This window comes from Rattus norvegicus, chromosome 9 (genome assembly GCF_036323735.1).
Source record: "Rattus norvegicus strain BN/NHsdMcwi chromosome 9, GRCr8, whole genome shotgun sequence".
In the NCBI taxonomy this organism is placed as follows: Eukaryota; Metazoa; Chordata; class Mammalia; order Rodentia; family Muridae; genus Rattus; species Rattus norvegicus.
In genome coordinates this window covers 66,454,968-66,482,303 of record NC_086027.1, presented here as the reverse complement: position 1 = coordinate 66,482,303, position 27,336 = coordinate 66,454,968, and the positions used below count along the sequence as shown (strand labels likewise).

Below are 27,336 nucleotides of genomic sequence, written 5' to 3'. Positions count from 1 at the left end.
CTCTTCCTTACAGCTGAATACATTTCCACTGTGTATATATATGCATGAGATTTTCTTCATGTATTCCAGTGCTTGCTGATGGACATCTAGCCTGGCTCCATCTCTTCTCTGTTGTGAACAGTAAACATACACGGATGTCCTACAGAGATCAAGCTACTGTGGTTCTAGCCAGTCCTTATCCGGATACTGATCAAAACATACTAGGCTCAGTGGCTTGAAAAAACAAAACAAAACAAAACAAAAAAAACCAAACTTACAGAAACTCGGATCATTGGAGATATATAGTAGTTTCAATAATTCACATCTATAAAGCTAGTCTGTGACACATGTACATATATAACACTTGAATGACACTCGGCAGGACACCAATGTGGTGCCTTAGATTTGTGTGTTACATATATACATATGTAGCGTTAGAACACTGAACATGACACCAGTGTGGTGCCTTAGATTTGTGTGTTACATATATACATATGTAGCGTTAGAACACTGAACATGACACCAGTGTGGTGCCTTAGATTTGTGTGTTACATATATACAGATGTAGCGTTAGAACACTGAACATGACACCAGTGTGGTGCCTTAGATTTGTGTGTTACATATATACAGATGTAGCGTTAGAACACTGAACATGACACCAGTGTGGTGCCTTAGATTTGTGTGTTACATATATACAGATGTAGCGTTAGAACACTGAACATGACACCAGTGTGGTGCCTTAGATTTGTGTGTTACATATATACAGATGTAGCGTTAGAACACTGAACATGACACCAGTGTGGTGCTGTACATTTGTGTGTTACATATATACAGATGTAGCGTTAGAACACTGAACATGACACCAATGTGGTGCCTTAGATTTGTGTATTACATATATACAGATGTAGCGTTAGAACACTGAACATGACACCAATGTGGTGCCTTAGATTTGTGTGTTACATATATACAGATGTAGCGTTAGAACACTGAACATGACACCAGTGTGGTGCCTTAGATTTGTGTGTTACATATATACAGATGTAGCGTTAGAACACTGAACATGACACCAATGTGGTGCCTTAGATTTGTGTGTTACATATATACAGATGTAGCGTTAGAACACTGAACATGACACCAATGTGGTGCCTTAGATTTGTGTGTTACATATATACAGATGTAGCGTTAGAACACTGAACATTTGTGTGTTACTTCGACCTCCTTTAGAGAACAAGCAATCTGTGGAAAATGCTTTATTGTATTAGGTCAGTATGCTGAGTATTTCCAAATAATACAAAAGTAATCCACAGACTTAATTAAGTTAAAAGCAAATCATCCAGAAACTTGTCTTCCTTAGTTTTTCACAGCAATTATTAAGAGTTCACGCCTTGATTTTTTTTCCAAGAAAGATTATTCTAGTAACTTTGAGTGCTCAATCCGTGCAATAGTCCAGTCAGGCTTTACTCCTTGTGTAAATTCCCTCTGAAATCTAGGAAAAACATAAATACCGTGATTTCCATCAACTCAAATATTCTCAGACTACAACTGGCAAGTATGAATTAAAAGCAGTATTAACAAGAAGCTAATTCAATGATTAATGGTAAGTCAAAATTAAAATGTTTGCTCTTTTAATTTAATCAGAACAATACAACAAATGTTCAAGTACACTGTTACCTCTAGCACTTTTAATGATCTGATCTATTTCAACACCCAATAGCCCCAGAAAGAAATTTGGATCTTATTATTAAATACTTACTTAAAGTTCATGCCTAATATGAACAGAAATAACTGGACTCTGGCAATACAAACAGCACTTTAAAGATATAAACAAGCATTCAGGAAAGTCGGTTTAACAAATCAGTTACCAATTTAATGAAAAATAATGGGATTTGGTTCAGTTCTTATATATTAAATCACTCTTTAGAGGACAGGATTTTTAAAAAGATTTCATTTTTAAGTGTGTGTGTGTGTGTGTGTGTGTGTGTGTGTGTGTGTGTGTTTGTACATGTGCACTCATTATTCTCCTTGAAGCTAGATTACAGCTTGGGAGCTGAATTTGAATCTTCCCATCTTCCCAATCTCCAATCTCAGTAGTTTGAGCCACTCTGGTCATATCAGGAATATTAAGAGACAAACCTAGTACCAATGATATAGAGCTTAATTATAAACATATTTTAAAAGAGGCAACTAATATATTTAAATTGAGTAAGTATTTAGTATCTAGAGAAATTTTGGATTACAATCAAAACATAAAAGCAAAACAACAACAAAACATTTCTCAGGCCAGGCATGGTGGCATATTACTTTAATCCCAGCACTCGGGAGACAGAGACAGGTGGATCTTTGTTAGTTGTAGATCAGTCTGGTTTATATAGTAAGGTCTGAACTAGTCAGGAATAGAAGAAGACCCTGTCTCAAAACAAACTAACCAAAAAACCCAAGCACACAAACAAGAAACCTTTAGACAAGTGAAAACAATGAACTCAGGAACTTTGTAACTCAGTAAAACAGAAGAAGTTTTTCCCTTAGAACATGTTCAGCATTTGTTTTGTTACTTTAAAGCAAACTTGTATATGGCTGGCAAATAACAGTAGTTATTCTCTTAAAGAGTTGTCTCCACTGACTTGTTTTACTGCTGTTCACCTTTCCAAAATTCCCTCCCATTTTTAATCTCTTTAAGAGCAGGCAGTGTCCCTTCAATACTGCATCTGACTGGAGTGTTTAGAATATGGAAGGTTATAGATAAATGTCTTATGACAACGATGGCAGGTTGGAAATTTCAAAGATGTAGGCACCTTATGCTTCATCCCTCGTGCACATCTCTGCAATGTGACCTTTATTGCTACTTAGTGCTATTTATTGTTCTTCAAAATAGAGAGTAAGGTATATCTAGATGCCCTTTAAATTGTACAAATCCTGTGAGTTTTCTGACAGCAAACTACAGCAAAATAACATTGCTTTAGCTCTCTTTACACACTTATCAGTTTCCAAGTTCTTGGCATCCAGTACCAGGCAAATGGTGTCACAAGTTAAACTAAGGCTACGAGCCAAGCTGCAAAAGTTCTAGAGAAAGAGATGCCACATATGACAGATGAAGCCACCGTGGGAATGAATCTCTTGTCCCTGATGCCAGGTTAGGCAGAGGAAGCCACCGAGCTAAACTTCCACAACTCACAAAGCAGTGAGCCACAGGCAAAACCAACAGTTGTTTGAAGGGCTGACTGTGGGTGGTTTTTTCTTCCCCTTCTGAAACACAGTATCACTGTGTAGCCTGGCTGGGCTGGAACTCACTGTGTAGACCAGACTAACTTTGGAGTCACAGAGATCTACCTGTTTCTCCCTCCTGAGGGGGAGGGTGAAAAGTCCGTGTCATCGCTGCGCCCAGCAGAAGTACTACCTCATTTAAATTTTAACAATCCTGTTTCTTATTCAGTGTGTCTTTATGACTTTTCTCTTCATAAATAACTTGCCAAATTTCAATTCTGTTAGTCCTAAAGCTCTCTTTAGCTTCCCCTCTTTGACAAGGAAACGAGATACGCAGTCACACTTACTCATAACTCGCACTGAGCAGCTGTTTAGTCTCCACGCTCTGATCCCCCAGCTTCACCTGGAACACATTGGCTCCACTTAAAGACTCACTGGGGATGTTGGCACTAGTCAGATACCAAAAGCACATCAGGATGTTAACGAACTTCCTTCCTTAGAGAGAAAACACACACATTCGCAAAATCAGAATAATCTATCAGCCACACGTCCAAAACAAAATCAGAAATAGGCAGTAAGTTGCTGCAGACCAGTCTTTCTGCACACTCCAGTGTAACTTAAAATATATGAAGTCACGCTGCCTTCCTTACGGAAAACTCTCTTAGGGCTTCGTTGGGCTTCTACCCGCTTCGTAGCTCAGTAACCAATCTACTATAGTGTTGAACATATTCTTTACTACGTGTACCTCATGATTATCCTGAGCTTACACCATTTTCTAAAATTAAAACAACCTTAAGGCAAACACCTGGTGAACAAAGAAGCCACATCTACATTTTTGCCCTACATTAAAGGTAGGCCTTTGTCCTTCACTTACTCGGGTGCGCCTTAAGTCTCATAATGTCTGTGTAACTCAGTTAATAACCATGGTGCTAAGGTGGAATTTGAAATGTTAACGAAGAAGAAATTATCATCCAAGACACCTTCCCAAATACTTCAAATTAACTTGCATGTGAAATTATTGCAAGTCCTCTACTGTCACTGCCTTAAGGATATAAGCAGAGGCTATTTCTCCTGTGTGCCCGCCTTGTAATGTGCATACAAAAATCTATAGATGGTATGATTAATCAATGAACTTTCAGGTGTGCTATTGAAAAATTGATGCTCTGGAAAAGGAAAAGAACCATATAACCACCAAAGTTCCTTCCAACTTTACCATTACTACCTAACTCCACCCAGAGTTTTAGAATCTTTATTCTTATATGTCTTTATCTGCATTTCTGTTTCGGCTTTCTTTTATACTTCATTCCTTCCATGTAATGTGCAGCTAGAAATGTAAAAAGGTCATGTTTCCTACACTTTAGGAAATCTGAAACATTAATATTTTTATTTAAGACATGGGAGGAGCCTATCCTGAACAACCCATTTTCATCAACATATGTAAGGATTTTTTTTCTTTTTCTTTTTTCGAGATAGGGTCTCTATGTAATCCTAGTCAGTCTTGAACCCAGAGATCCTCCTGCTTCTGCTGGGATTAAAGGTCTAAGAACCACACCTGCCCCTGGATTTCCCTGCTGCACAGTAACCAGTAACCAGGTAGAGATCTAGCCAGAATCTACTACTAGGCATCAACTTTTCCAGTTAGGTCTGTAATCAGCAAATAAAATATGGTAATTTTCTATATTCATATTTTTATTTATTATGTATACTAGGTTGGTTTTGCAAACTAGCCAAGTGATTCAGGCTTTGAAAGGCTACAGACATTTGAAGTCCTCTGTCCTGTGGTACTCACAGCTTTGGTTTATTTGAATAATTATTGGTCATGTAAAGTTGCCTTGGCCACCGTTACCTTTCTCATCATAGTAAATAGAGATGTCGCCTGTTGATGTGTAGACAATATCATCTATGTCTGCAGCAAGTGCATTCTTATGGTTATCAGACAATGAAGCAACCTTTTCTTTTAATACCTGCAGCACCTGAGTTGGGAAAAGAAGCAGTTTACTTGCTCAGTTTTTAAAGTATTTTAAAAAGTGATGTTTATTATGGAATTTTTCAAGACTTATGTTTAAAATATTTCATCTACTCATTCTCGGAAACAAAACTGAAAGGCATCTAGTTATTCAACTAGGTAATTCCTAACAGTGCACATAAAAACAACTGGAAAGCACAACATTTGCCTATCTGTGGCATTAAGTGGCAGGAGTCATTCCAACTTTTATGACCCAAAGTACCATTAAGGACAGACACTCTTTGCTGGTACATGTACTGTTTGAAAGCAGAAGTGAAACCATGCATGTATCATTCTATTGCAAGAATCATAGACTTTTTAAATTAAAAGAACACTTTACCTCTTTGGCTACAAGTTCTTCCAATAGATCAAATTTACACTGTGACAGCAACTTGGATACATAAGCAAAAGCCTTGAAAAAACAGGAGGGTAAAGATGACAGTTATTTCAAAACATCACATAAAATAGCATACAGCATCCATAGTTAAATGGCTAGTATAGCAAGAACTGCTTTACAGTAAACGTGATAGCTACAACTATTACAACAATGTCGGACATGACTGCCTTTAAGTTGACTGACTGCTCAGATGGCTTGGCTGCATATACAGCTGCAAATGAGCTGACTACAAATTATGAATCCACTTCTAGGTCTTGGGAAATGACTAGATACCTCAATAAAAAATTACCTTATATTTTATTTTAAAATGATGATATAGACAACTATGATGTACCTTTTAATCATTTACAGACAGCAATTAGAAAGTAAGATGTTCTAGAGTCTAGATTGTACTTGAAGTCTGGAGATCTGGATTATAGACAGAACCTTTCTAAGATATATATTAAGTTTAGAAGTGGGAGAAAAAAGAAAGAGTTTATAATCTAAGACAGTGAACCTCAGACCTGAGATCTGAGGTCTTATTTTAAGGAGAGGGAAGAGAAACCACAATTCTCCAATTTGGCAATGAGAAAAAAAGCTTGTATTTCCGGAGCTTTAAGCTGGCTGAGAGAAGACAAGTTGGCCAACAAGGTCAAGAATATAAGCTATAAAAAACATATAGAGAACCATCTACTCTAATCTTGGAGGACCACAGAGGGCTCCCTAAAGTAGCTGAAACCTGAATACTGGCTGAAGAAAAGAGAGCACGTGAGACAGAGAACTCTGCAAATTATTACTAGTTGAACCACCTCTCTGCCATGTTCATGTTGAAGCCCCTAAACTCTAAGACCTTGGGATGTGATACCATTTGGAGACAATACCTTTAAAGAAGTGATTTTTAAAAAATGAGGTGGTTAGTGTATCACTGTGTACAGATGCCAGACACAAACAATGTAGTGGCCTCAGGAGAAAGCAAAGCATCTCATATGTAGCTATCAGAACGCTTTTGTTTAAGCTGTTCAGTCTGAGCCCCCTCTACTATAGCCCTAGCAAACTACTACAATCCAATGCAGGTGACTTCTGAGAACACGCACATATCCAAACGGATTCAAGATCTCCCTGAACACTACAGAGACACTCAGGGTCAGGGATCTTGTATGTTCGGTAAGTTCTCACATACGGCATGAGTGATAATCTGGATGATAGGAACTATGACCATTATACAGAAACCTCATCTCTAGTTTGTGTGGTCAAGATTGTATCTGAGCAAATTGCCCTAAAATGTCATAATGAATCATAATGAGGTTACCCTAGTAAGATTCTCTCAAATTAGAGTTAGTTATGAGGTACCTTGTGGGTGCTAGAAATCGAACTTAGGATCTCTGAAAGATGTTCTGTAGCCATTGAGTCATCTTTCTAGCACCAAGACCACCTTCGGACAGTGTAGTTACTAGCACACCAAGTTTAACCTTTGTAGAACTTGGGTTCATCATGTCTTAACAAGGACTGGATAAGAGGCCCTTTCAACTTGATGTTACATGATGATTTCCATTCCTGAACTAGTGTAGTTATGGTGGGGAAGTAGACTCACGCATGGACACGGCAGAGTAAGTAGTAGGGTCACACCAATTTACTTCTCGGTGTCCAACCTTTCATCATGAGACTGAGGTAGGCGGTATCACTCAAGCTTGCTCACTTTTATTTTTGTGCAAGCATATATATTAGCCAAGAATTGATGCAAGGAAACAGGAGTTAGTACTGACCCTGATTACACGAAGTTGAAAACTCATTTACAACTACATGAGCTGGGTATAAATGGCTAGGAACTGGGGAAGTTCTGAATAAGTCAGGAGTAAAATTATAAATACCAGCATATAGTCAATACTGTTAAATTATTACGCTTGATGGTCTATGGCAGTATGAACTGGGAAATAAACTATGGCTTCTACCTTTGTATTAATCAACAGTTCTGAAATGCTAGGGATTGACAAACTAGGAAAACTGAAGGGAAAATGAAAATAGCCTTCTATCCTAAAAAGGAACACATGTACACCTAAACTCTGTAAATGATCTCCGGATTCAAAGTGCCCATTGTCAGGTAACATCGCTTGCCCTTCAGAAAGGTCACGATGGGCAAAGTCAGAGCTAGGAATCACCAGTGTGCTAGACTTAGCAGACCAGCAGCCTCAGCAAACTCTTTTCCTTGACAGAATATATAGGTGGAGGATGAGGAAGGCAATACAGCCCTGTCAAACAGCTGGTAAGAAGTTCTGCCTTTGTACCTGAAATGATATTACTTTGGCAATGTTATCTTTTCCTCACCATAATTTCATCCATTCAATTTATTTAACAAATACTTATGAAGTGCCTACTATGTGTGTCAGGCACTATCTTCTCTAATTTTCTAATTCTGAAAAGAATCATACCCAGAAAAAGGATTAACTAGTTTTAAAGTGGGAGGAACAAACAGGCTTTGAACTTAGGCCTTCACCCTAGTTTCTTAAATGAACCCCTCCTCCTTGACCATGCGAACACACGTAGAAGCTTATTAAATTCAAGAAGTGACTGAGGGGTTGGGGGTTTAGCTCAGTGGTAGAGCGCTTGCCTAGCAAACGCAAGGCCCTGGGTTCGGTCCCCAGCTCCGAAAAAAAAAAAAAAAAGAAGTGACTGAAAGATTCAATGTCTAAGTCACTACCACCGTTGGATAACATGGATCGCAATGAAGAAACTTCATGGCTAAACACTTGAGCACGTAAGCTTTGAGTGCACGAGGCAGAGAGGTCAGTTAGGGAGGCGAACAAACCTGCTTTGCCCCTTCAGAGAACTCAGCGATACTGAACTCTTTGTCGAAATAGGCCCAGATAAGGAAGGCATAAATTCGAGTCCGGACCCAGTTGATGGGATTGGAAAATCCCAGAATGATCATTCTGGTTCTCTGGCGTTGCTGGGGCTGCTCCTCGGTGCTGTAACTGCGAATGGGACTAGCGGGTAAAGAAGCGAGGGCTGGAGAATGTTCTGCCCGGCCGAGAAGGGGCCTTCGGGGGCCCCAGGAACGCATCGTCGGGCTTGCCCAGGCCCAAGTACAGCGAGGGATCGGAGCCGCGCTTGAGCCCAGGCGACGGCGGCACAGACAGCAAAATTCATTGAGCGTCAGCTTCACCTCGGTGGTACGGAGAGTCCTGAGTCTGGTGGCCCGGCCGGGCAGCGACCAAGAAAGCAGGGGAAGAGGTAGGAGACGGGCGGCCAGCGCCATGTTTGTGACCTTTCACCTGTGCATGCCTGTGCAGTACCGAAAGCAGGCCGGAGGGAAACCTGTTCGCCGTTGTTGGAGAAGTGGAGCCAAGGCCGCCTAGCTGCTGCCACCTCTGGTGAGTCCTCCCATCTCCACTGTGTTCGCACTCAATCCAGGCCGAGGCCCTTGGGCTCCCCGCCGCTCGCTTCGAACCAGCCGCCCTCTGGGGTCAGTCACCTTCGCGGACCTTTTCTTCCGAGGTGGTGTTTACGGGGAGAAATCACGCGTGGACGAACTCGTCCAAATTCCGAGACCTGGGAAAACTAGCCTGAGCCACCATGGCCGAACAGCGTCTTCCGGTACCCCGGCTTCGGGGCGTCTCGCGGGAGCAGTTCATGGAGCATCTTTACCCGCAGGTGAGGAGGCCCACCGCAGGAAAACGGGGAGACACCCCGAAACCTTCTGGCCGCCCATCTGCCCTCTTGCAACCCAGAGACGTTCGCGGGGAAAGGACCGAGGCTTGCTGCCAGGGAAGAGAGCGGAAGGGACCTGTAGACCGGCTCGGGAATTAAAAACCCTGGAGAAAACGGTCCCATATTTTTGGGGAGCAGGATGACTTGAGAAAGCTGGGCGGCATGAAGCATTTTACCAAAGCTTACTGAGAGGTCGGACTTGGCGGGAGTCTTATTGAGACTCATGCGGCTTTTCGCGGGCTTCTTTTCTATGAAGTTTCCTTAAGTTGAGTTCAGGATCCCTCGCCCTTCTCTTGGTCCTAACTGCCCCTAACTATTTCGAGATACCAGATTTTTGAAGCTCAGTATTTCAGTCTAAAGGATTACAACAAGGAAACCAATGAGAATCTTCCCGTACGTTTTTCTCTGGTACAGGCCATTCTGTGATTTAAACCTGGATCATAATTAAGGCTTCACAAGCCCTTTAGTTTTTTTTTTTTTTTTTTAAAGAAAAAAAGTATCAGAAAGTAGTTAGATTTTAAAAAAGAAAAAAAGTTTGCTCCCAGGACTTTTCAAGAAAGTCCAAGCTTCAGAATAACAAACCTCTCAGCATGTTAGCGGTAGTAGGGTGGGATCTGTAGAAACAGCTACACTATGCTGCCGGAGGAGTCGAGGTGTTCCTTTGAGAAGATAGGATGTCTGACGACACTAGAAGAATTTCTTATCGAGTCAGTATAAAGCGGAGTTTAACTTTATTAAGAACTTTTAAGTTCATGCTTTAATAGAAATTTTGGGCTAATACTGTAGTTTGATCCAGTAAAGCCATGGTTCACTAATGTTGCACAAGGAGGTTAAGATCTGTCTTTTTACAGGGTGTTGGTGGCACGTGCTTTTAATCCCACTATTCAGGAGGCAGAGGCAGGCAGATCAGAGTTCCAGGCCAACCTGGTCTATAGAACAAGTCCCAGGACAACCAGGGCTACACGGAGAAATCTTGTCTCAAAAAAACAACGAACAAAAACAAAAAACCCCCAAATATAAAAAGACAAGTCTTTTACTGCTAGGGGAGCTTTAATCTTGCTCATCAGAATCCTAGAAAATAACTGGTCTAAAGGAAAGGGGATAAGTCGTACCCCGTCACATATGCTTTGGCCTTAGACATGATTATTATTATTATTTCTTCTTCTTCTTCTTCTTCTTCTTCTTCTTCTTCTTCTTCTTCTTCTTCTTCTTCTTCTTCTTCTTCTTCTTCTTCTTCTTCTTCTTCCTCCTCCTCCTCCTCCTCCTCCTCCTCCTCCTCCTCCTCCTCCTCCTCTTCCTCCTCCTCCTCCTCCTCCTCACATATGCTTTGGCCTTAGACATTATTATTTCTTCTTCTTCTTCTTCTTCTTCTTCTTCTTCTTCTTCTTCTTCTTCTTCTTCTTCTTCTTCTTCTTCTTCTTCTTCCTCCTCCTCCTCCTCCTCCTCCTCCTCCTCCTCCTCCTCTTCCTCCTCCTCCTCCTCCTCCTCTGCCTCCTCCTCCTCCTCCTCTGCCTCCTCCTCCGCCACCTCCTCTTCCTCTTCCTCCTCCTCCTCTTCTTCTTCCTCCTCCTCTTCCTCCTCCTCCTCTTCTTCTTCCTCCTCCTCTTCCTCCTCCTCCTCCTCCTCTTCTTCTTCCTCCTCCTCTTCCTCCTCCTCCTCCTCCTCTTCCTCCTCTACCTCCTCCTCTTCCTCCTCCTCCTCCTCTTCTTCCTCTTCTTCCTCCTCTTCTTCTTCCTCCTCCTCTTCCTCCTCCTCTTCCTCCTCCTCCTCATTATTATTATTATTATTATTATTATTATTATTATTATTGACAGGGTTTCTCTGTGTAGCCCTACTTGTCCTGTTACTTAGATCTGTGTAGATCAGGCTGGTCTCAAACTCACAGAGACCCACCTTCCTCTGCCTCCTGAGTTCTGGGATTAAAGGCATGTGCAGTTACATCCTGACTAGTTGTGCTGAATGAATTTTTACCTCTCAACTGGAGAGGGATGTCAGACTTCAGGGTGAGGACCTTTCCTTCCGATGGCCTTAATTTTCCCTGTCTTTCTGTCTTACCTCAGTTGCAGTGAGTCTGTTGGAAATAAAACAAAACAAATGAATAGAAAAACACAGTAGTTTTTCATCATTCGTCATATCATTCACTCCTGTACTGAGATAGTAGTTTTTAATCATTTATGTTGCCTGAGGTCAGGAAGCTTTGATTCGCTCTTGGTGAGGGTGTATTGAAATAGCAGCCAACTGGTTTATACTAAGTGATTTGACTCTTGGTACAACTTACAAACTACATGTTTACTTTATAACTGAGTGATTTTTAATTCATGGACAGTTTCATACATGAAAGTAATGAATTTTACTCATTTTTCACTCCCATCACTCACTCTCATCCCCGCCCTCTCCCATGGCAGCCCTTGTCAATGAATCTCTCCTACTTCCGTGTGTGTGTGTGTGTGTGTGTGTGTGTGTGTGTGTCTCCCACTGGGTTTATAGAAATTTCATATTTAAGATTTACTTTGCAGATATTTCTTTAAATATATGACAATATCTACAGGAATCTATTATTGTAATTAGATAAATTATTGCTCATTCCTTGATATATAAGCTATAAAAAAGAATAACATGTGGGAACTGATAGCAATAAATCTCAAAGTATATGTTTTAAACTTGTAAAAAGAAAACATAGGGGTTTTTGTTTTTTAAGAAGAAAAAAGCAAACTTGTGTTTGGGGTACTTCGAATAAAAAAAGTACAGGAATTGTACTTAGGAAGTTAACTGACTGTCCCTAAAGGGTGAGTAAGTATGAGAATGTGGTAAGATGGCTGGCCCTGAGGGAATATTTTACAGTCTAGAGTAATACAGGAAAAGCAAAGAGGGACTTAGGAAGAGGCAGTTGGATTTCTGTGATTCTTGTGGCCATCTTGGTCTACATAATGAGTTCTAGGCTAGGCAGGGCTACATAGTGAGACTGTCTCAAACAGAATTCAACAGAAGTGAGAAATGATTTAAAAACAACCTGAAAGTAAAAAAATAAACAACAAGCAAGCCTGTCTGGAGTTGTGGAGTGGAAAAGTAACCTACGTTTCTTTTAAAATAATACTCTAATTGTGTGTCTTCAGTCTAATGGTGAAAAGGACTGAAAACAATTCTAGTTATAAGACTTGTGTTTCTAGCTTGGTGGTCTAGTGTTTTCTGGAAATTCTAGAATTTTGCAGATGATTAAATATTGATGGTGAGAAATAAGTTTTTTTTACTGTTGAACAAAAAATTTGAAAAGATACAATAAAGGCTAGATTTAACCTTGGCATATGTATTATTCATAATGCATTCCATTGATGTATATGTACATACAGTACATATATGGTTAGAGATAAGTATGTAATTGCATATCTAGAATTTGAATATGCCAGTACATGTCTTTTGGTTTTAGTATTGAGAAGGCAGAAGTTATGACATAGCACTAAAATAGCTCCTGGAGGGTAGATGAATATAATAAAAATACATTATAGTCATACATTAAAATGTCAGAAGGAACATTCCCAGGGAAAAGAAACCAGAGTTTTCTTAAATGATGGTTTGCAAGGCTGGGCAGGGAAATAAGAAAGATAACTGGATCATCTTATTTTGCTATAAAGTAAGGAAGTATTTAGTTTGAAAAGTCACACATACAAAAAAAAACCAGCCTTCTGCTCAAATCTGCAATAATTTGAGCATTAAAATGATATCAGTAAAGCTGGAGGCTGAGAGATTTGAGTAGATGTTGGGGCAGAGTATCATGTGCCAGCCAATGTGTCCTGCGAGTTCTACACCCATTCCTTCTGTAGAACATTCCTTACTCAAATTGCATAACCCAAAATCTAATCATGAAGAAACTAGATAAACGCAAATCCAAGGGCATTCAACAAAATAATTGGCCTGTGTGCTCAAATATATTAAGGTCATAGAAGACAAAGAAGGCTGACGTGCCATTCCACATGGAAAGAGCTGTGCTCACTGATCTGATGTGCATCTCAGCCTGGATTCTGGGTCAAGGGAAAGAACTCTACAGAAATTATTGGGATAATTAGTGAAATTCAGATGCACCTGGTATGTTACATAATAATATGTCAGTGTGAAATACAACTTTGATTGTTGCTCTGTAAGAGAATAGCTTTGTTTTCAGAAGATATACTTAAGTCTTGGAGCTGAGAGGACATGATGTTAACAATTTGACTTTGAAAAGGTCCAGAAAAATTAGGTTTAATAACATGTCTATCTTTATACACTGAGTTTGTGAGTAGTGATAACGCAAATGGAGTGCTATTGGAAAGTTGGGGAGTCAAGTAGAGAGGTCTTGGGAAATACTTAGGTTCTTGCATTTCTTAGAAAGTTAAAATGATATTACAATTAAAAATTACAAAAATACGGTAAATTTTAATTATTTTTTTTGCCATAAATAATGTGAAAGTACTTTAGTGTTTGAATTTATCTGTTGATGAGGCTGTTTTGTTTTCCTGTTCGTCAGTTTGTTCTAGGTGTCTATGTAGGTTATCTACATAGCTTGGTAATAGCACAAACTATAGATGCTATACGTTGGACATCTTAGGCTGAGACGAAAGCCAGACCCTTGATGCCAAGGCAGCACTTGTGGAGTGCTGGTTTTCACAGTTGCTGTGATTTTCACGTTCATTACAGAGAAAGCCTCTTGTGTTGGAAGGACTCGACTTAGGATCTTGCACAAGCAAATGGACAGTGGATTACCTGAGTCAAGTCGGAGGGACGAAAGAGGTGAAGATTCACGTCGCTGCAGTCGCGCAGATGGACTTCATTAGTAAGAACTTTGTCTATAGGTATTTTCTTCTGTGGTTACTCTGCGGATACAACTCACTTTTCAAATCTTTAAAAACACTTTTACATCATCATATAAAGACCGTGCTGCATTTCATCTCTAGTTTATGTAATCGTGGAATAACTTATTTCTTTTTAATGAGTGGCTTAAAAGACAAGAATTCTGAGTTTACATAATTGTACAGAGACATTTTCCACAGGTTTATTTTTTAAATATAGGGTGCACCCTTGTGTTCTGTGGAGTCATGGGACAGAGAACCTCCATTCTTGAGGTCAGGTCGCCTGTAAAGTTGAGTGCTGTGTTGCCCCATCTTTACTGACCCGTTTCTGCTGCCATTACCGAGCACAGGACGTGTTCTCAAAGCCTGTCACTGCTTTCTACCTCTCAGAAAGCAGAGGGCAGCGTAGATTTGGTGTACACTTTTATGGTTTAGTAGCATTTAAAACCCATGCTGAGTCTTCTCCTGATGAAATGACCTCACATGCTGATAACATCTTTCATGCTTGTTTGATACCCTGTCATCTATGACGGGTACATCGGTTGCTGAACTTGTAAATTTCATGTGCTATTTATTCCCATGCAATTCATTAAAAATGTTAGGTTAAAAAACAGTGTTCACATTCTGAGCATGTGCAGTTCCCAGTAAATTAAATCTATTGAGAAGAGCCTGTTATTTCAGAGGGTTTCAGTTTAGAGATGAGCTAACTAGTTTGCCCTGGGGCCATCGCCTCTCATCAGTACTTTCCAAGCCTGTGCGGCAGTTGCCACAGCACTTCTGTTTCTCAGTACTAGTCACCAGTGTAGCTCTGGGATACTTCACAGGCCACAGATTGAATTTAACTGCCATAAGTTTTTCCAAGGGTAAGAGCTTGGTACTTTTAATTTAATCAAAAAGGTGGAAAAAAGTACTGGAGCAATGAGTGTTCCTCAGCCTGTGGTTAATATTACTTATTTTCCTAGTCTAATGCTGGAACAGTGGGTACTGGAACTTTGTCCTGAATGGGTTTGATGTTTTCTTATGTCTTAAACTTTTTAAAACTTGCTTTCTGAACACATACATAATGTAATAGTTTCTATTCCAGCTTCTTCAAAGCCTTTCACTAGAGCTACTAGAAACATGGACAGTTATTTTTGTGCAAGGAAAAAAGTAGATGTGTTGGGTTTTTTCCATTTAAAATATAAGGTGGTAAATACAGACATTGCCTGTGATGATTTTATAGATGAGAAAAATGAAGGTTTAAAAAAAGTAACTTGGGGCTCAGGGGATAAAGTGCATGTTACAGCTTTGATGACCTAAGTTTGTTATGTTATGGACACATGGTAGTAAGAACCACCTCCTCCAAGCCAAGTTGTCCTGTCTCACACACATACAGACACACACACACACAGACACACACACACACACACACACACAGACACAGGCACGCGGGCACACACGCATGTACGAGTGCGTCATGGTGTGAACGTACCTGTCCACATCCTCCTCCTTACACACAAATAAATATATGTAACACTTTTTTTTAATTAAAATTAAATGATTTGTCTAAGACCATATAGTTTAAAATGATAAAACCCAGGGTGTATTCAAATTTGCCTGTCACAGAAACCATGGAAACCCTCTTTTGATAATCTCACTGTTCTGCATCTTGCTGGTCCTAAGAAAAGACACTAATAGAAGATCCTCTTGCTTAGAGCATTATGGGGTACACAGAGCCTAAGACTGGGGAACTTCCCAACAGTTGTAGGGACAAGGTTGTGGACAAACTAAGGTTCTGCTTCTCTGGATGCAGGGTCATTTGTCAGCCTAGCTTTTGTGGAAAAGCTGTTACAAGCATTCCTTTCTTCTCCCTAGTAAGGGGGTGCTTACTACAGGTAGTAATTACACAGGTAGCTATGGGCCACATTAACCTCCCCAGATCTTAAAGGAGGCTTTGGCAAGGATGGTAAGTGTGTGTATAGTGAGGCTTTCCGTAGGAAGCATTGAATAAGAGAATGCCAAGTAAGATTGCTTTGTAGTAGGAGACAGGAAATATCAGAGCCCTTTCTGGAGTGCTCACTCTACACCACTCCCAGTAATAGCTTCAATTTAGATTGATATTCACACTTGCAAGACCGTACTCCACAGTATGACAGAAAAGTCTCTTAGCTTTTCAGAAGAATGAGAGGCTGGAAGCCTCTCATTAGCAGAATGTTATCAGTGAATTCTGTAGATCCAAGTTATTTTTAGCCAAGCAGACATAACTTCGTCCTAATAGAACAAGACTAATGGAGGTAGCGCTGAAACATGCCCCAGCTTAGATACGTGTTCCCTAAAACCAGTGGCTTGGAATAGATCACAATAGCTTATAAATTTCTTTAAGTGGCATTTTGATACACTGTATACAGGAAAACCACATTCTTGTAAACAGCATTATCTGGTGTCATAGCTGACATCAAACCTTCATCTTTTTCTAGAATGTTTCTAGGAAAACAATACTAGGAAAAGTAAGTTAGCCCAAGTCATCATCTCATAGATGATATAGTTTATAGCTGTTTATAGTAATGGGTTTCATTAGTGTGAATAGACACCATGACCAAGGTAACTCTTATAAGGACAACATGTAATTGGGGCTGCCTTACACATTCAGCTCATTATCATCAAGGCAGGAAGCATGGTAGCATCCAGGCAGGCATGGCGCTGGAGGAGCTGAGAGTTCTACATCTTGGTCGGAAGGCAAACGAGAAAACTGGCTCCCATGTAGCTAGGAGGAGGGTCTCTAAGCCCACCCCCACAGTGACGTTCCTCCAACAAGGCCACACATCCTAATAGTGCCACTCCCTGGGCCAAGCATATGCAAGCCACTACAACAGCTCTTCCACCTCATATCCCTATACACATACTTGGTAATGAGACCAACAGAGTTTCAGTGGGGTATTGGAGGACAAACTTTTGAGGACTTCTTTGTCTTGCTATTGATATAGTACTATCTTCATGACTGGGACATGGTTTTGAAATTTTTAAAAAATTAATTAATTAATTAATTAATTGGTAATAGGGTTAGAAGCCAGAATCTGGTGATAGCTAAGAAGCCCTCTACTGCTAAACTACATCTAGGAAGACTTTTTAGTTCTGGAAAGTGCTAGGACAACTGAAGCAAAGATAACTCTTAACTTGAAGAGTATGGTATACTGGAAACAAACATCATTCCTTAACTGTCTAGCCATTTTCTCTAGAAGCTATGATGGCAGGTAGAGCAGGAGGGTGGGAGCAGCATCCCTGCCTTCTGTGCTGGGGTGGAGCCCAGAGGCAGGAGTGAGCAGTGGGAATGTCTTCCCTAGTATCTCGTGGGTGAGACTAGTAGCTTGTCCCATTTTCAAGACTTTTTTTGCCCACGACACTTCCAGACAAGGGCCAGGCAGAGCTCCAGAGTCTGGATTTTAATTTTAAACTTGGATGTTGCAGGGATGGGTTGCTTGTGTGTATGGGATGTTGCGGGGATGGGTTGCTTGCATGTATGTGCCCTGCAGTAAGTGCACTGCCTGTGTGTCTGGTGCCCAAGGAGTCCAGAAAAGGGCACCAGGTCCTCTGAAATGGGAGTTACGGACGGTTGTGAGCCGTGCGTGTGGGAGTTGGGGACTAAGTGCACGTCATTCTCAAGAGCAGCAAGTGCTCTTAAACACTGACCCCTCTCTCCAGCTCTAGTGCGTGTGATTCCAGAGTAACCTGACACTGTGGAAGCATCGCGCTCAGTAACTTGAACAGAGGATACAAGACCTTAAAGGTCCATTTGTGCCATATATTTAAAATCTTTAAGTCTAAAAATTCAGGTAACAGGCCAAATTTATATACTGCTAAATGAGTTTTGACTATTCAGAATTCCGTCCACGTGGATTATACTAAAAACTGCATTTTTCAAAGCATGAGACACTCAACTCTACCAAGCCTTTGTACAAAGTGAATGAATTACTAGTGGGTATCTACTTTGACATCTAAGGGTTCTGTTATGTGTATTTCAGAACTTTACCTTTTAACAAGCTGGTCCAGAGAGCGGCCGAAGAAACACATAAAGAGTTCTTCATTTCACAGGTATCTTTTTTAATTTTAGAAATCATCAAAGCCATATAGAAAATGGGTTTTATAAGTGTGTGCATGAGTGTGGGGGTCAGAGGTTGGTATCAATCACTCTCTACCTTATTTTTTATGAGGAAAGGCCTTTTGGAACTTGGAAGTCTAGCTAAAATCAGTACGCTCCAGGGTATCGCCTGCCTTTGTCCTCAGTACCGAAATTATAAGTACACACTGCCACATAGAGCTGTTTTTACATTGGTGCTGGGTATTGAACACAGCCTCGTGTTTACACAGCAAGCACCTTATCCATTGAGCTGTCCCTCAATGGACTTCTTTGTAAAGGACCAGTAGGTTGTTTTCTACAAAATGATGTCCCAGAGCTCTAATCCCTAATAGCCATTCTTTGGGGTTTTTTGTTTGTTTGTTTGTTTGTTTGTTTGTTTGTTTGTTTGTTGTTTGAGACAGGGTTCCCCTGACTATCCTAGAACTCACTCTGGAGAGCAGGCTGGCCTCGAACTCAGATCTGCCTGCCTCTGCCTCCCAGTGTGATAGCCATTCTTCAACTTTGGCTGGCTATTCTTCAAGCTGTAGCTCTGCTATTTATTAACTCTCAAACCTTGGCCAAATTATTTTTTTCTTAAATATACTTATCTTTACATGAAGATTAAAAACTACTTATTTCATAAGGTTTTTGTAAGGACTAAGCAAATAAAATAATCTATACTTAGCAGTGTGCCTGACACAGAAACTACCCATCATTAATCCTACTTTCTCTGAAAAAATTAAAATGTTAATAGAAAACTTCCATTCCATATCTTACATTAAAATTTCCACAGCTTATTGTTACCAGCCGTTTCTTTTATCTGTGTAACATTTGTTTAAGATTAAAGCAGGATTTTACATTATAGTGTAGTTCTGAGTAATTATGCATTTAAATATCTTAATTGGGGCCTTAATTAAAGCATGCACATAAGCGCAGTTTTAACTTACGTGAGAGTTGGAGCGATCCCTTAGTTGGTAAGCACGAGGATGTAAGTGTGATCCCCATACCTGGGCATCCTAGTACGTACTTAGAGTGATTTCAGTGCCGGGGACTAATCCTCTGGAGAGACAGGAGGATCCTGGAGCTCACTGACCCACCAGAATAGCCAAATTGGTGAGCTGTCTCAGCAAACAAGGTAGACAGCCATCTTGAGAAGAAACACAGAGGGTGGACTTCCAGCCTGACCATGATTAGAGTGTCTCTTAAAACCAGCCTTGATTAGTTCCTCAGTACTGACTTTTAAGGATTCATTTGCCCTTCAAAAGTTAATGAATGGCATAGATTTAAATAGCCATGAAATGTGTCTTAAAAGAATCAGAGACAAACTAAAAGGTTAAGTTTAAAAATTAAGGAGTGTACATAAATAGAATAACATGGATTCTCACTTAAGTCATAAGTAAAGTGACACTGGAATGGTCTTAGAACATCAGGGAGTAATGCCTGTGGGACGAAGGAAGAGGAAGCTAGAGAGGACTTGGGTGGGGTGTGTGCTCTGGTGTGTGGTGGAGAACCATCAAACACAACTGTATACAGCTGGCAGTTTACCAATTCCCTGTGACACCCTGAACAAAGACTATCCACCCGAAGAGTCCGCGTAGGTGGCAGCTTTTAGACCTCTTACCATCTTCTTTGATTATTGCTTGGGTCTATGCTATGTGAACGATGTAACCTTGGGTCAGATGCTGAGGTGAACATGAAGACATTGACGGCTGGCAGCCCCAAGCTAAATGCATTCTTTTCAAATAAGCAAGAGCTCTTTCTTGATGAACTGAGCAATATGTCTGCTAAATGACAATTCAAATTTCGAACAACATACTTTGAAGCTTATTTAAAGAATTATTTCATTGTGGCACTAAAAATATTAAAACAGCTAAATTGTTAACTTATGATTGTAGATTTATAAAGTTCAATGAGATATACCTTGAGGTTTATGCAGTACAGTTTGCATTGGCTTCTGGAATGCAGAATTCTTCCATTGGATTGTGCCTGTACTTGAACTGCTTGATCTCAGTCCTCTGTTCTTCTAAGAAATGTACACAGACAGCAGGGGTGGTTTTGTTGTTCGTGGTGCTGAGAATCCAGGGTGCCGCAGATGCTGGGAACATAGGCTCTAGCCCTACAGTGACTGTTTTATAATTGGTTCTCTTATTTAGCTACTCAGGTAGTCAGAAGTATAAATGATAACTTTTGAAACTACTTACATAATTTTGCTTTTATATAATGGTGCATTTCTGAGTCATGCATGAGCTGACTGTTCAGAAGGTCTTGGTGTGAGAATGCAGGTTACTGGGGATAGACACAGTCTGGCACAATGCAGTCTCCTGGTTTTTAATGTGCTAAAGGATAAGGTTTTTATTTACCTCATTTATATTGTATCAAGTTTATTGGTGCACTCATTATTATCAAATGTTAAAACCATGTAAGTTGAAGTATCTGTTAACCAGGAGCTTCAGGAGTGCTTATGTTGCCGTAAGGATTTTTTTATTTGTTGTTTTGTGGATCTAATTTTGAGCAACATATAAAGACATTTCTTTATGTGGCCACCAGGGAGCATCAACAGAAAGGGTAAGGTAATTGAACTTTTAGTATAATTTAATTAAATCATATGTTAAGATTTACTCCCTTATTTCTTTTTATTTTTTTTAACGAATGCTGATAGTATTTTCTTTGCTGTGTTTAAGGATGAGAGATACTACTTACGGTCACTTGGAGAAGACCCGAGGAAGGTAAGAGTTGTGGATTTGAAGCAGTCACTTAAAATGTCGGTGAGCATATCACATTATCATTTACATGTAACCCGTTTCATTGTCATCTGTTTCTTTTGATAATCTGTGCCCCTGAATGAGAAATCTTTAAACACTGATATTTAGTTACTCAGAACTGTAGAATCTTGGAGTCACCTCATTTTCACACAGAAAGACTCCCTACTGCTAAGCATTGACAGATTAGGTAGTTCAGTTAATGACATAAATGAAAGTGCTGAACATTTATTAGGTGAGCCTTTATGTGTATTCAGAGGCCAATTATTAAGAAAAAAATAGATGAGTCTTGCTGAAAGTAGAAGAACTCCTCCACTGGGAAGGTTGGGTGTTCCTGCTGGGCTTTTGCCATCATCGGGCTTTAAAGCACGGAATGAAGACTGCCTCTTTGTCCTTATTACTCGACGTGCAGGTGGCTTACATTGATCTTATGCCTGTGTTGTGTTTATTATGAAATTCTTTGCAGATACTAATCAAGTACTTTTGTATGTCTGTCTGTCAATTCAGGATATTGCAGACATCAGGCAGCAGTTTCCGTCATTAGGAGAAGATATTACCTTTCCAATGTTCTTCAGAGAGGAACAGTTCTTTTCCAGTGTTTTTCGAATTAGCTCACCTGGATTGCAGCTCTGGACTCACTATGATGTACGTTACATAAGGAATGTGAAGGCTCAGAAGTCTGTCGCTCTTATGGGTCTAATGTTCATAGTTTGAGCTTTATTGGCTAGTTTGTAGGTCTGTACAGTGTCATTGGCTGAGAAGAAGAGGGGCAGTAGTAATGTGGAGTCGGCTGAGGGCAAAGCCTAGTTTCTTACATGCTCTCAGTGGTGTGGTTCTTACGTCATTGCAAACATAATAAATCGTAGATAAAATGGAGTTACGGTTTTGGCCTGTGAAAGGGGTCACTGGGGCTAGTAGGGGGATGTAGAAAAGCAAAGCAATGTGATACAAAGTGTCTTAATGAAACAGGTGACTGGCTGCCCCAGGCATATATTTAGGAGAAGGTAGAGCTTATGGGGAGGGATTTGCAAGGATAAGAGTTTGAGGTATCTGGAGGTCTTAGGATATATCTTTTGAGAATATCAGATGTTGGCTGATTTGTATATGAGCAGGATGTGCAGTCTTTGATTCTGTGTTCTTATGGTTTTATTTGCTGAAATATACATGTAAATGTAATAAGCAAGTTTTAGACGGTGGTATGTGCAGTTTGGTGTTGGCAGCCGGAGAAACAAGATGCTAATGCAGTAAGCAGTCCTTTTCCGAGCCTTTGGTATTTTGAAATGGTACTCTTTGCTTTGAACCCCTGGCGACTTGACTTTAGACCCTTTTTTCTCTGCCTCCCAACTGGCAGGAATCTAGGAGTGTGACAACATGCCAAACTGTGATGCCATGCATATGAATCTTCTAGTACATTCTAAAACTTCCAGGGGATTGCAGCATAGCTATCATTAGATGAGAGACATGAATCTTAGCATATTTTCAAAGTTGTATTGGAATGATTGGTGACAAGATGATGTGCTTCATATATTTTTAGCCATATAGATAGATTATACTTTATAAGGTCGGAGGATCTCCTTTGACAATGAATTACAGTAAATATAGTGCTTTTCTTAAAAAGAATTCAGAGTAACAGAGGTTATGATTACAGAGTGATGGTTTGCTGGTGTCAGTACTTACGATCCACGAATGATCACTCACTCATTCCTTCCTTCAGTGAATGCCTTAATTCTTCAACTGAGTCATGTACCTCTGCCTTTTAACATTTGCACAATTTACACCAAGAGAGGGAAAGTTAACAGTTATTCCTTGAAAAGCCTACTATGGAAATTTGCCTGATTGTGTAGTCCTTTGCAAATAGTCTTATAACCACAGTTTCCATGACCATGCTGTAGGTGATGCATATGCCGTGTTTAACAGTAGTGGTGTTAGTGCTTTCCTTTAGACCCAAGACCTTCCTCAACAACTTAGTAAGATAAACATCAACCAAAAGCAGCCTCAGGTATACTTACACTGTATTTCCACTTCTGGTTTTCCTGATTTGCTGGTCCTTCACATGTTTCTTAACATGGGAAGAGATGTCTTCAATAAAGACACTTGTTTTGTTTTTGTTTTTTTTTTTATTAACTTGAGTATTTCTTATATACATTTCGAGTGTTATTCCCTTTCCCAGTTTCCGGGCAAACATCTCCCTCCCCCCTCCCCTTCCTTATGGGTGTTCCCCTCCCCATCTTCCCCCCATTGCCGCCCTCCCCCCATTGCCGCCCTAGTTCATGTGGAATAAAAATGTTTTGTTGTTTGGTTTGAATTATGACTGTAAGAGGTTTGTGTAAGTCAGATCTCATGAAGGAATAGAGTTTAAGTACCGTGTAGTGACTCAGGTCTGTGATCCCAGGGGCTCACAAGCTGAGGACTGAGTATCAGAAGGTCAGTGTGGGCAATATAGTGAGATCCTGTGAAAATCCCCCCCCCCCCCAAAATAAAGAAAAAATAGGGTTTGAAGTTAACTATTTAGAATGTCATTGAATTGATTTTTGGATACTGCTTACACAGCTCCTTATTGATCTTTAGGTAATGGATAACTTTTTAATACAAGTGACAGGAAAGAAGCGAATTACACTGTTCAGTCCTCGGGATGCACAATATTTATATTTATCAGGTATGATTTAGTTTATGTTTCTAGAGTTTATTCAGTTATTTTTAAATAATATAGCAAGACCATGTTGTAGGATACGTCTTCTGGAATGTACTGTATTTCCGTTGGTGTGTGCAGTGATTGATAGGCAGTGTGAAGGAGTTTTCAAGGCCAGGTGTAGTGGCGCACTCCCGAAATCCCAGCACCGAGGAGGCTGAGGCTAGCGGATCTGAGTAGCCCGGGCTACAGAGTGAGTTTCAGGACCTCCCTGGCTACACAGAGAAACCATGTGTCAAAACAAAACAAAACAAAGCAGGATCAGAAGTTCAAGGCCAGTCCTTGATCAGCTGCATACAGTTTAAGGTCAGCTTGGGATGTTCAAGAAGCTATCTCAACAACAACAAAGCCACACACACACACACACACACACACACACACACACGCACATGCACACACTTTTCAGATTATCTTATAGCATTGCATAGATAATGCATGTCAGTTGTCATATTTAAAGAATGGTCATTGAAAATTATCTTAGGTTCCAGAAGAATAATTAATTCTTACAGTGTGAATACAGTAATTGAAAAGAACTAAGTTTCAAGTTTATATTTGCGATTGCTTTCTAAAATGTGGACTTGGTTCAACCTATGTGATCTCTCTTGGTGACTTTCAGGTTCTAAATCAGAAGTGCTGAATATCGACAGCCCAGACCTGGATAAATACCCACTCTTTCCTAAGGCAAGGAGGTATGAATGTTCCCTTGAAGCTGGTGATGTCCTGTTCATTCCTGGTAAGGTTTCTAAACCACACTAATGTGTGTGTGTGTGTGTGTGTGTGTGTGTGTGTGTGTCTAGATTGCAGGTACATTGCATCACAGCTGCCTATAGTCTTCAGAGCAGTAAACTTCTGCAAGTTTATACGTCCTTAGCAATAGGCTGTACCATTAGTGTAGGGGTGAAGTAGGCCATTCCGTCTGTCATTCACACAACTGCATGCTTTCTCATAATAGATTCCTCTTGTAAAGCAATCCATAACTTGCTAGATAATTGTGAGTTACTTTACTAAAAACATGAATATCATATCTGAGAAAAGATTGGGTTTTTTTTGTTTTGTTTTGTTTTTTTATTTATTTTATGTATGAGTACACCATAGCTGTCATCAGACACACCAGAAGAGGGCATCAGATCCCATTTCAGGTGGTTGTGAGCCACCATGTGGTTGCTGGGATTTGAACTCAGGACCTCTGGAAGAGCAGTCAGTACTCTTAACCTCTGAGCCATCTCTCCAGCCCCTGAGAAAAGATTATCTGGTTGTTTTTTAAAAATTATTTTATTTCCAAAGTATATAGACCATTTATAAAAGATATATCAACATCTGAAATTTTTTTCTGTATAGTTTCTGTGTTCAATAAATACACATTAGATGCTCATAAAATTTCCATGTTGTTAGTAACTATGATGATATGGTTAATATTTATAATTAATACTTAAGTGAATAACTGAAGATTATAAAGACCAAAAGTAATGGGATTTATTGCCCAATTTTACTTATGTAATTCTATTTGCTGTAATCAATACATTTGTTGTCCTAAACTGTTGATACCTTTCTTCAGTGGTAGAATTAACTTTTGAAACATCCATAAACAGTAAAAATCAGGTGACATACTCGGTTAGATTGTGAATTCCTTGAGCATAAGGAGCCATGTTCTTGCTAAGTTTTATATTCTCCAAAGAGCAGCACTCCATACAGCTGACTCACGACCGTGGTGCATTGACCTACTACTGTACTCTTTACAGCAACAACGCCGTTATCTAAGTCTATTGCCGTTCTGTACAGTAAAGTTCTGGTTTTCCTTTCTTTAGAACATGACTAGAGCTATGTAGTTTTCTCTTACTCTGTATTTAGTTTTTGTAGGTTAAATATTTGCATGAATTTTAATATAAAACCGAGATTCCCATCTTTAGATTTAATTATCAGAATGTTAGCTTGTTCTATTAACATGTGAAAGAAGATTCTGAAAGACCTTATAATTAAAACCAAAACTGTTGTAAGACTACTTTTATTAGTAAAAGTATTGTTTCTCCATGAGCACTCTTAGAATGTATGTCTCTACGATTTAAACCCTCCTTTCACCAAACTAACCATTTCTTGGCATGGTTAGCATTCCATCTGTTACATTGAGGTGTTCTTTAATATTCTTCTAGCACGTCCATTTTGAAAATGTTAGTTGAAAACAGTAAACTTTCTAGTGAAAATGAAAAACCAGCTCAATAATGTGATCCAGTTTCTTTATCACCACTACTAGCAAAGGAGCTGCTGTAGTTTTTCATAATCATGGTACAGGACCTGAAATGGGTCTAAGTACCTTAAAAAATGTAAAAACCAAAGCAGCGGTGCATGCTGCCCAAGTGAGGAAGCAGATTGCCACTGGAACAGCAACTGTTGAGACCAAGTACTATATCGAGTCACAAAGGACCAGGCATAGTTTTTAAATAATTAAAATGTCCTGTGTACAAAATGTTCCATGTTCTGATGTGGTTGTATAAATCACGAAATGCAAACATGGAACACAAAAGACTGCCCTGAATCTGTGAATCTCAAAGCAAATACAACTTTCTTATGTCTTTGAGTTAGATGGGAAAATGACAATTCCTCAGGCGTTTTGGGAACAAGGCCTGTGCTCCTGACACTGAGCGAGCTGGCAGATGATAAGTGAGTGACTAGAAAGCAGGGAGTATGCAAGCGACGGGAGCTTGCTACAGACTGGCTTTATGCAACTTGTGATATTTCACTGACATTTGTTTTTTTTTAAACTGTAGGTTTTATTTTTAACTTTTTTTTTTTAAACTTTCTGCAGCTTTATGGTTCCATAATGTAGTTTCTGAAGAGTTTGGAGTGGGGGTGAATGTCTTCCTGAAGCACCTTCCATCGGAATGCTATGACACAACAGACACCTATGGCAACAAAGATCCTGTGGCAGCATCCAGAGCCATGCAGATCTTGGACAGAGCTTTGAAAACACTGGCTGAGTTACCAGAGGAATACAGGGACTTCTATGCGCGCCAAATGGTCTTACGTATTCAAGACAAAGCCTACAGCAAGAACTCTGAGTGAAAAATAAACTAAATGTAGCAAAATTTAAAAATAAAAAGCAGCTCAAGTATTTGAAAACTATAACAAAATATAAAATTTAAAGATACTTTTTAAAATAGGAAAGAGAAGGCTGAGATTTATAGTATAAAAGGAATGTACATCTGATTTCTACGTGGTATATTGAAAATGCTTAGCAGGACTATTCTTTAGCTCTAAGATATAAATAAATAAAATTCAGAGTTAATAAAACTAATCTATTGAGTCACACTACATAAAAGTCCTCTGATGGAGTGGCCTTCTTGTTTTTTCCAGTGATTTAGTGATACCACCAAAACCTTGTTCACCCCACCCCCACCCTACTGTCTTTCCACCACAGGATTGGCATCATCCTAGATCTAGCTGCCCTCGTGGTCATGGGATGATTGCCAGTAGCAGCTGGGGCCTTGTGTGTCTTCATTTGTATGCGGTGGAGGAGACTGGCTGGGATCCACGGGCACTGTCTTACATGAAGCAGCTTTCCAGAATTCCCTTAGCCTTAATGCTTTGAATGTCTTCCCCTGCCCATCAATGAGTCAGTCTGTTGTTATCACAGGCTATAAAATTACACATAGGAGTGGGTTGCTCTTCCTTGAGGTGCAGGAAGTGTATTGAGAGGGCAGAATGGTTAAGTTTA

At 39.9% G+C, this 27,336-nt stretch overlaps 2 protein-coding genes across 9 annotated transcripts; one reads left to right on the top strand and one right to left on the bottom strand.

Annotated features, from left to right (window-relative positions):
• Positions 1 to 1,214: 1,214 nt before the first annotated feature.
• On the bottom strand, positions 1,215 to 9,145 carry Maip1 (matrix AAA peptidase interacting protein 1). Its single transcript, NM_001004251.1, has 5 exons — positions 8,365 to 9,145; positions 5,526 to 5,597; positions 5,027 to 5,153; positions 3,528 to 3,675; positions 1,215 to 1,465 (listed from the first exon to the last, which is right to left on the bottom strand). The coding sequence occupies exons 1-5, from the start codon at positions 8,812 to 8,814 to the stop codon at positions 1,387 to 1,389; spliced, it is 876 nt and encodes a 291-aa protein (NP_001004251.1). The 5' UTR covers positions 8,815 to 9,145; the 3' UTR covers positions 1,215 to 1,386.
• On the top strand, positions 8,858 to 26,940 carry Tyw5 (tRNA-yW synthesizing protein 5). Of its 8 annotated transcripts, none has more exons than NR_033170.1 (8): positions 8,858 to 9,209; positions 13,935 to 14,070; positions 18,085 to 18,154; positions 20,861 to 20,905; positions 21,446 to 21,583; positions 23,507 to 23,594; positions 24,244 to 24,360; positions 26,428 to 26,940. NR_033170.1 is itself a non-coding variant. In NM_001170473.1 (8 exons), the coding sequence occupies exons 1-8, from the start codon at positions 9,132 to 9,134 to the stop codon at positions 26,682 to 26,684; spliced, it is 948 nt and encodes a 315-aa protein (NP_001163944.1). In that variant the 5' UTR covers positions 8,858 to 9,131; the 3' UTR covers positions 26,685 to 26,940. The 8 variants fall into 8 exon arrangements, 7 of the variants coding, with proteins under 7 accessions (NP_001163944.1, XP_038939226.1, XP_006244972.1 ...); NM_001170473.1 differs by having other exon boundaries at positions 13,935 to 14,089; XM_039083298.2 differs by having other exon boundaries at positions 9,070 to 9,209; positions 13,935 to 14,089; positions 24,244 to 24,316.
• The last annotated feature ends 396 nt before the right edge of the window (positions 26,941 to 27,336 follow it).

Bases quoted from the DNA above. Each gene is read 5' to 3' on its own strand.
- Tyw5 (NM_001170473.1), top strand. From the start codon at position 9,132: ATGGCCGAACAGCGTCTTCCGGTACCCCGGCTTCGGGGCGTCTCGCGG. The intron at 14,090-18,084 runs GTATTTTCTTCT...TGTGTATTTCAG, and splicing joins AGTAAGAACTTTGTCTATAG to AACTTTACCTTTTAACAAGC. The intron at 21,584-23,506 runs GTACGTTACATA...ATTGATCTTTAG, and splicing joins AGCTCTGGACTCACTATGAT to GTAATGGATAACTTTTTAAT.
- Maip1 (NM_001004251.1), bottom strand. From the start codon at position 8,814: ATGGCGCTGGCCGCCCGTCTCCTACCTCTTCCCCTGCTTTCTTGGTCG. The intron at 5,598-8,364 runs GTTTGTTCGCCT...TGTTTTTTCAAG, and splicing joins TCTCTGAAGGGGCAAAGCAG to GCTTTTGCTTATGTATCCAA. The intron at 3,676-5,026 runs GTAACGGTGGCC...TTTCTCTCTAAG, and splicing joins TATTTACTATGATGAGAAAG to GAAGGAAGTTCGTTAACATC.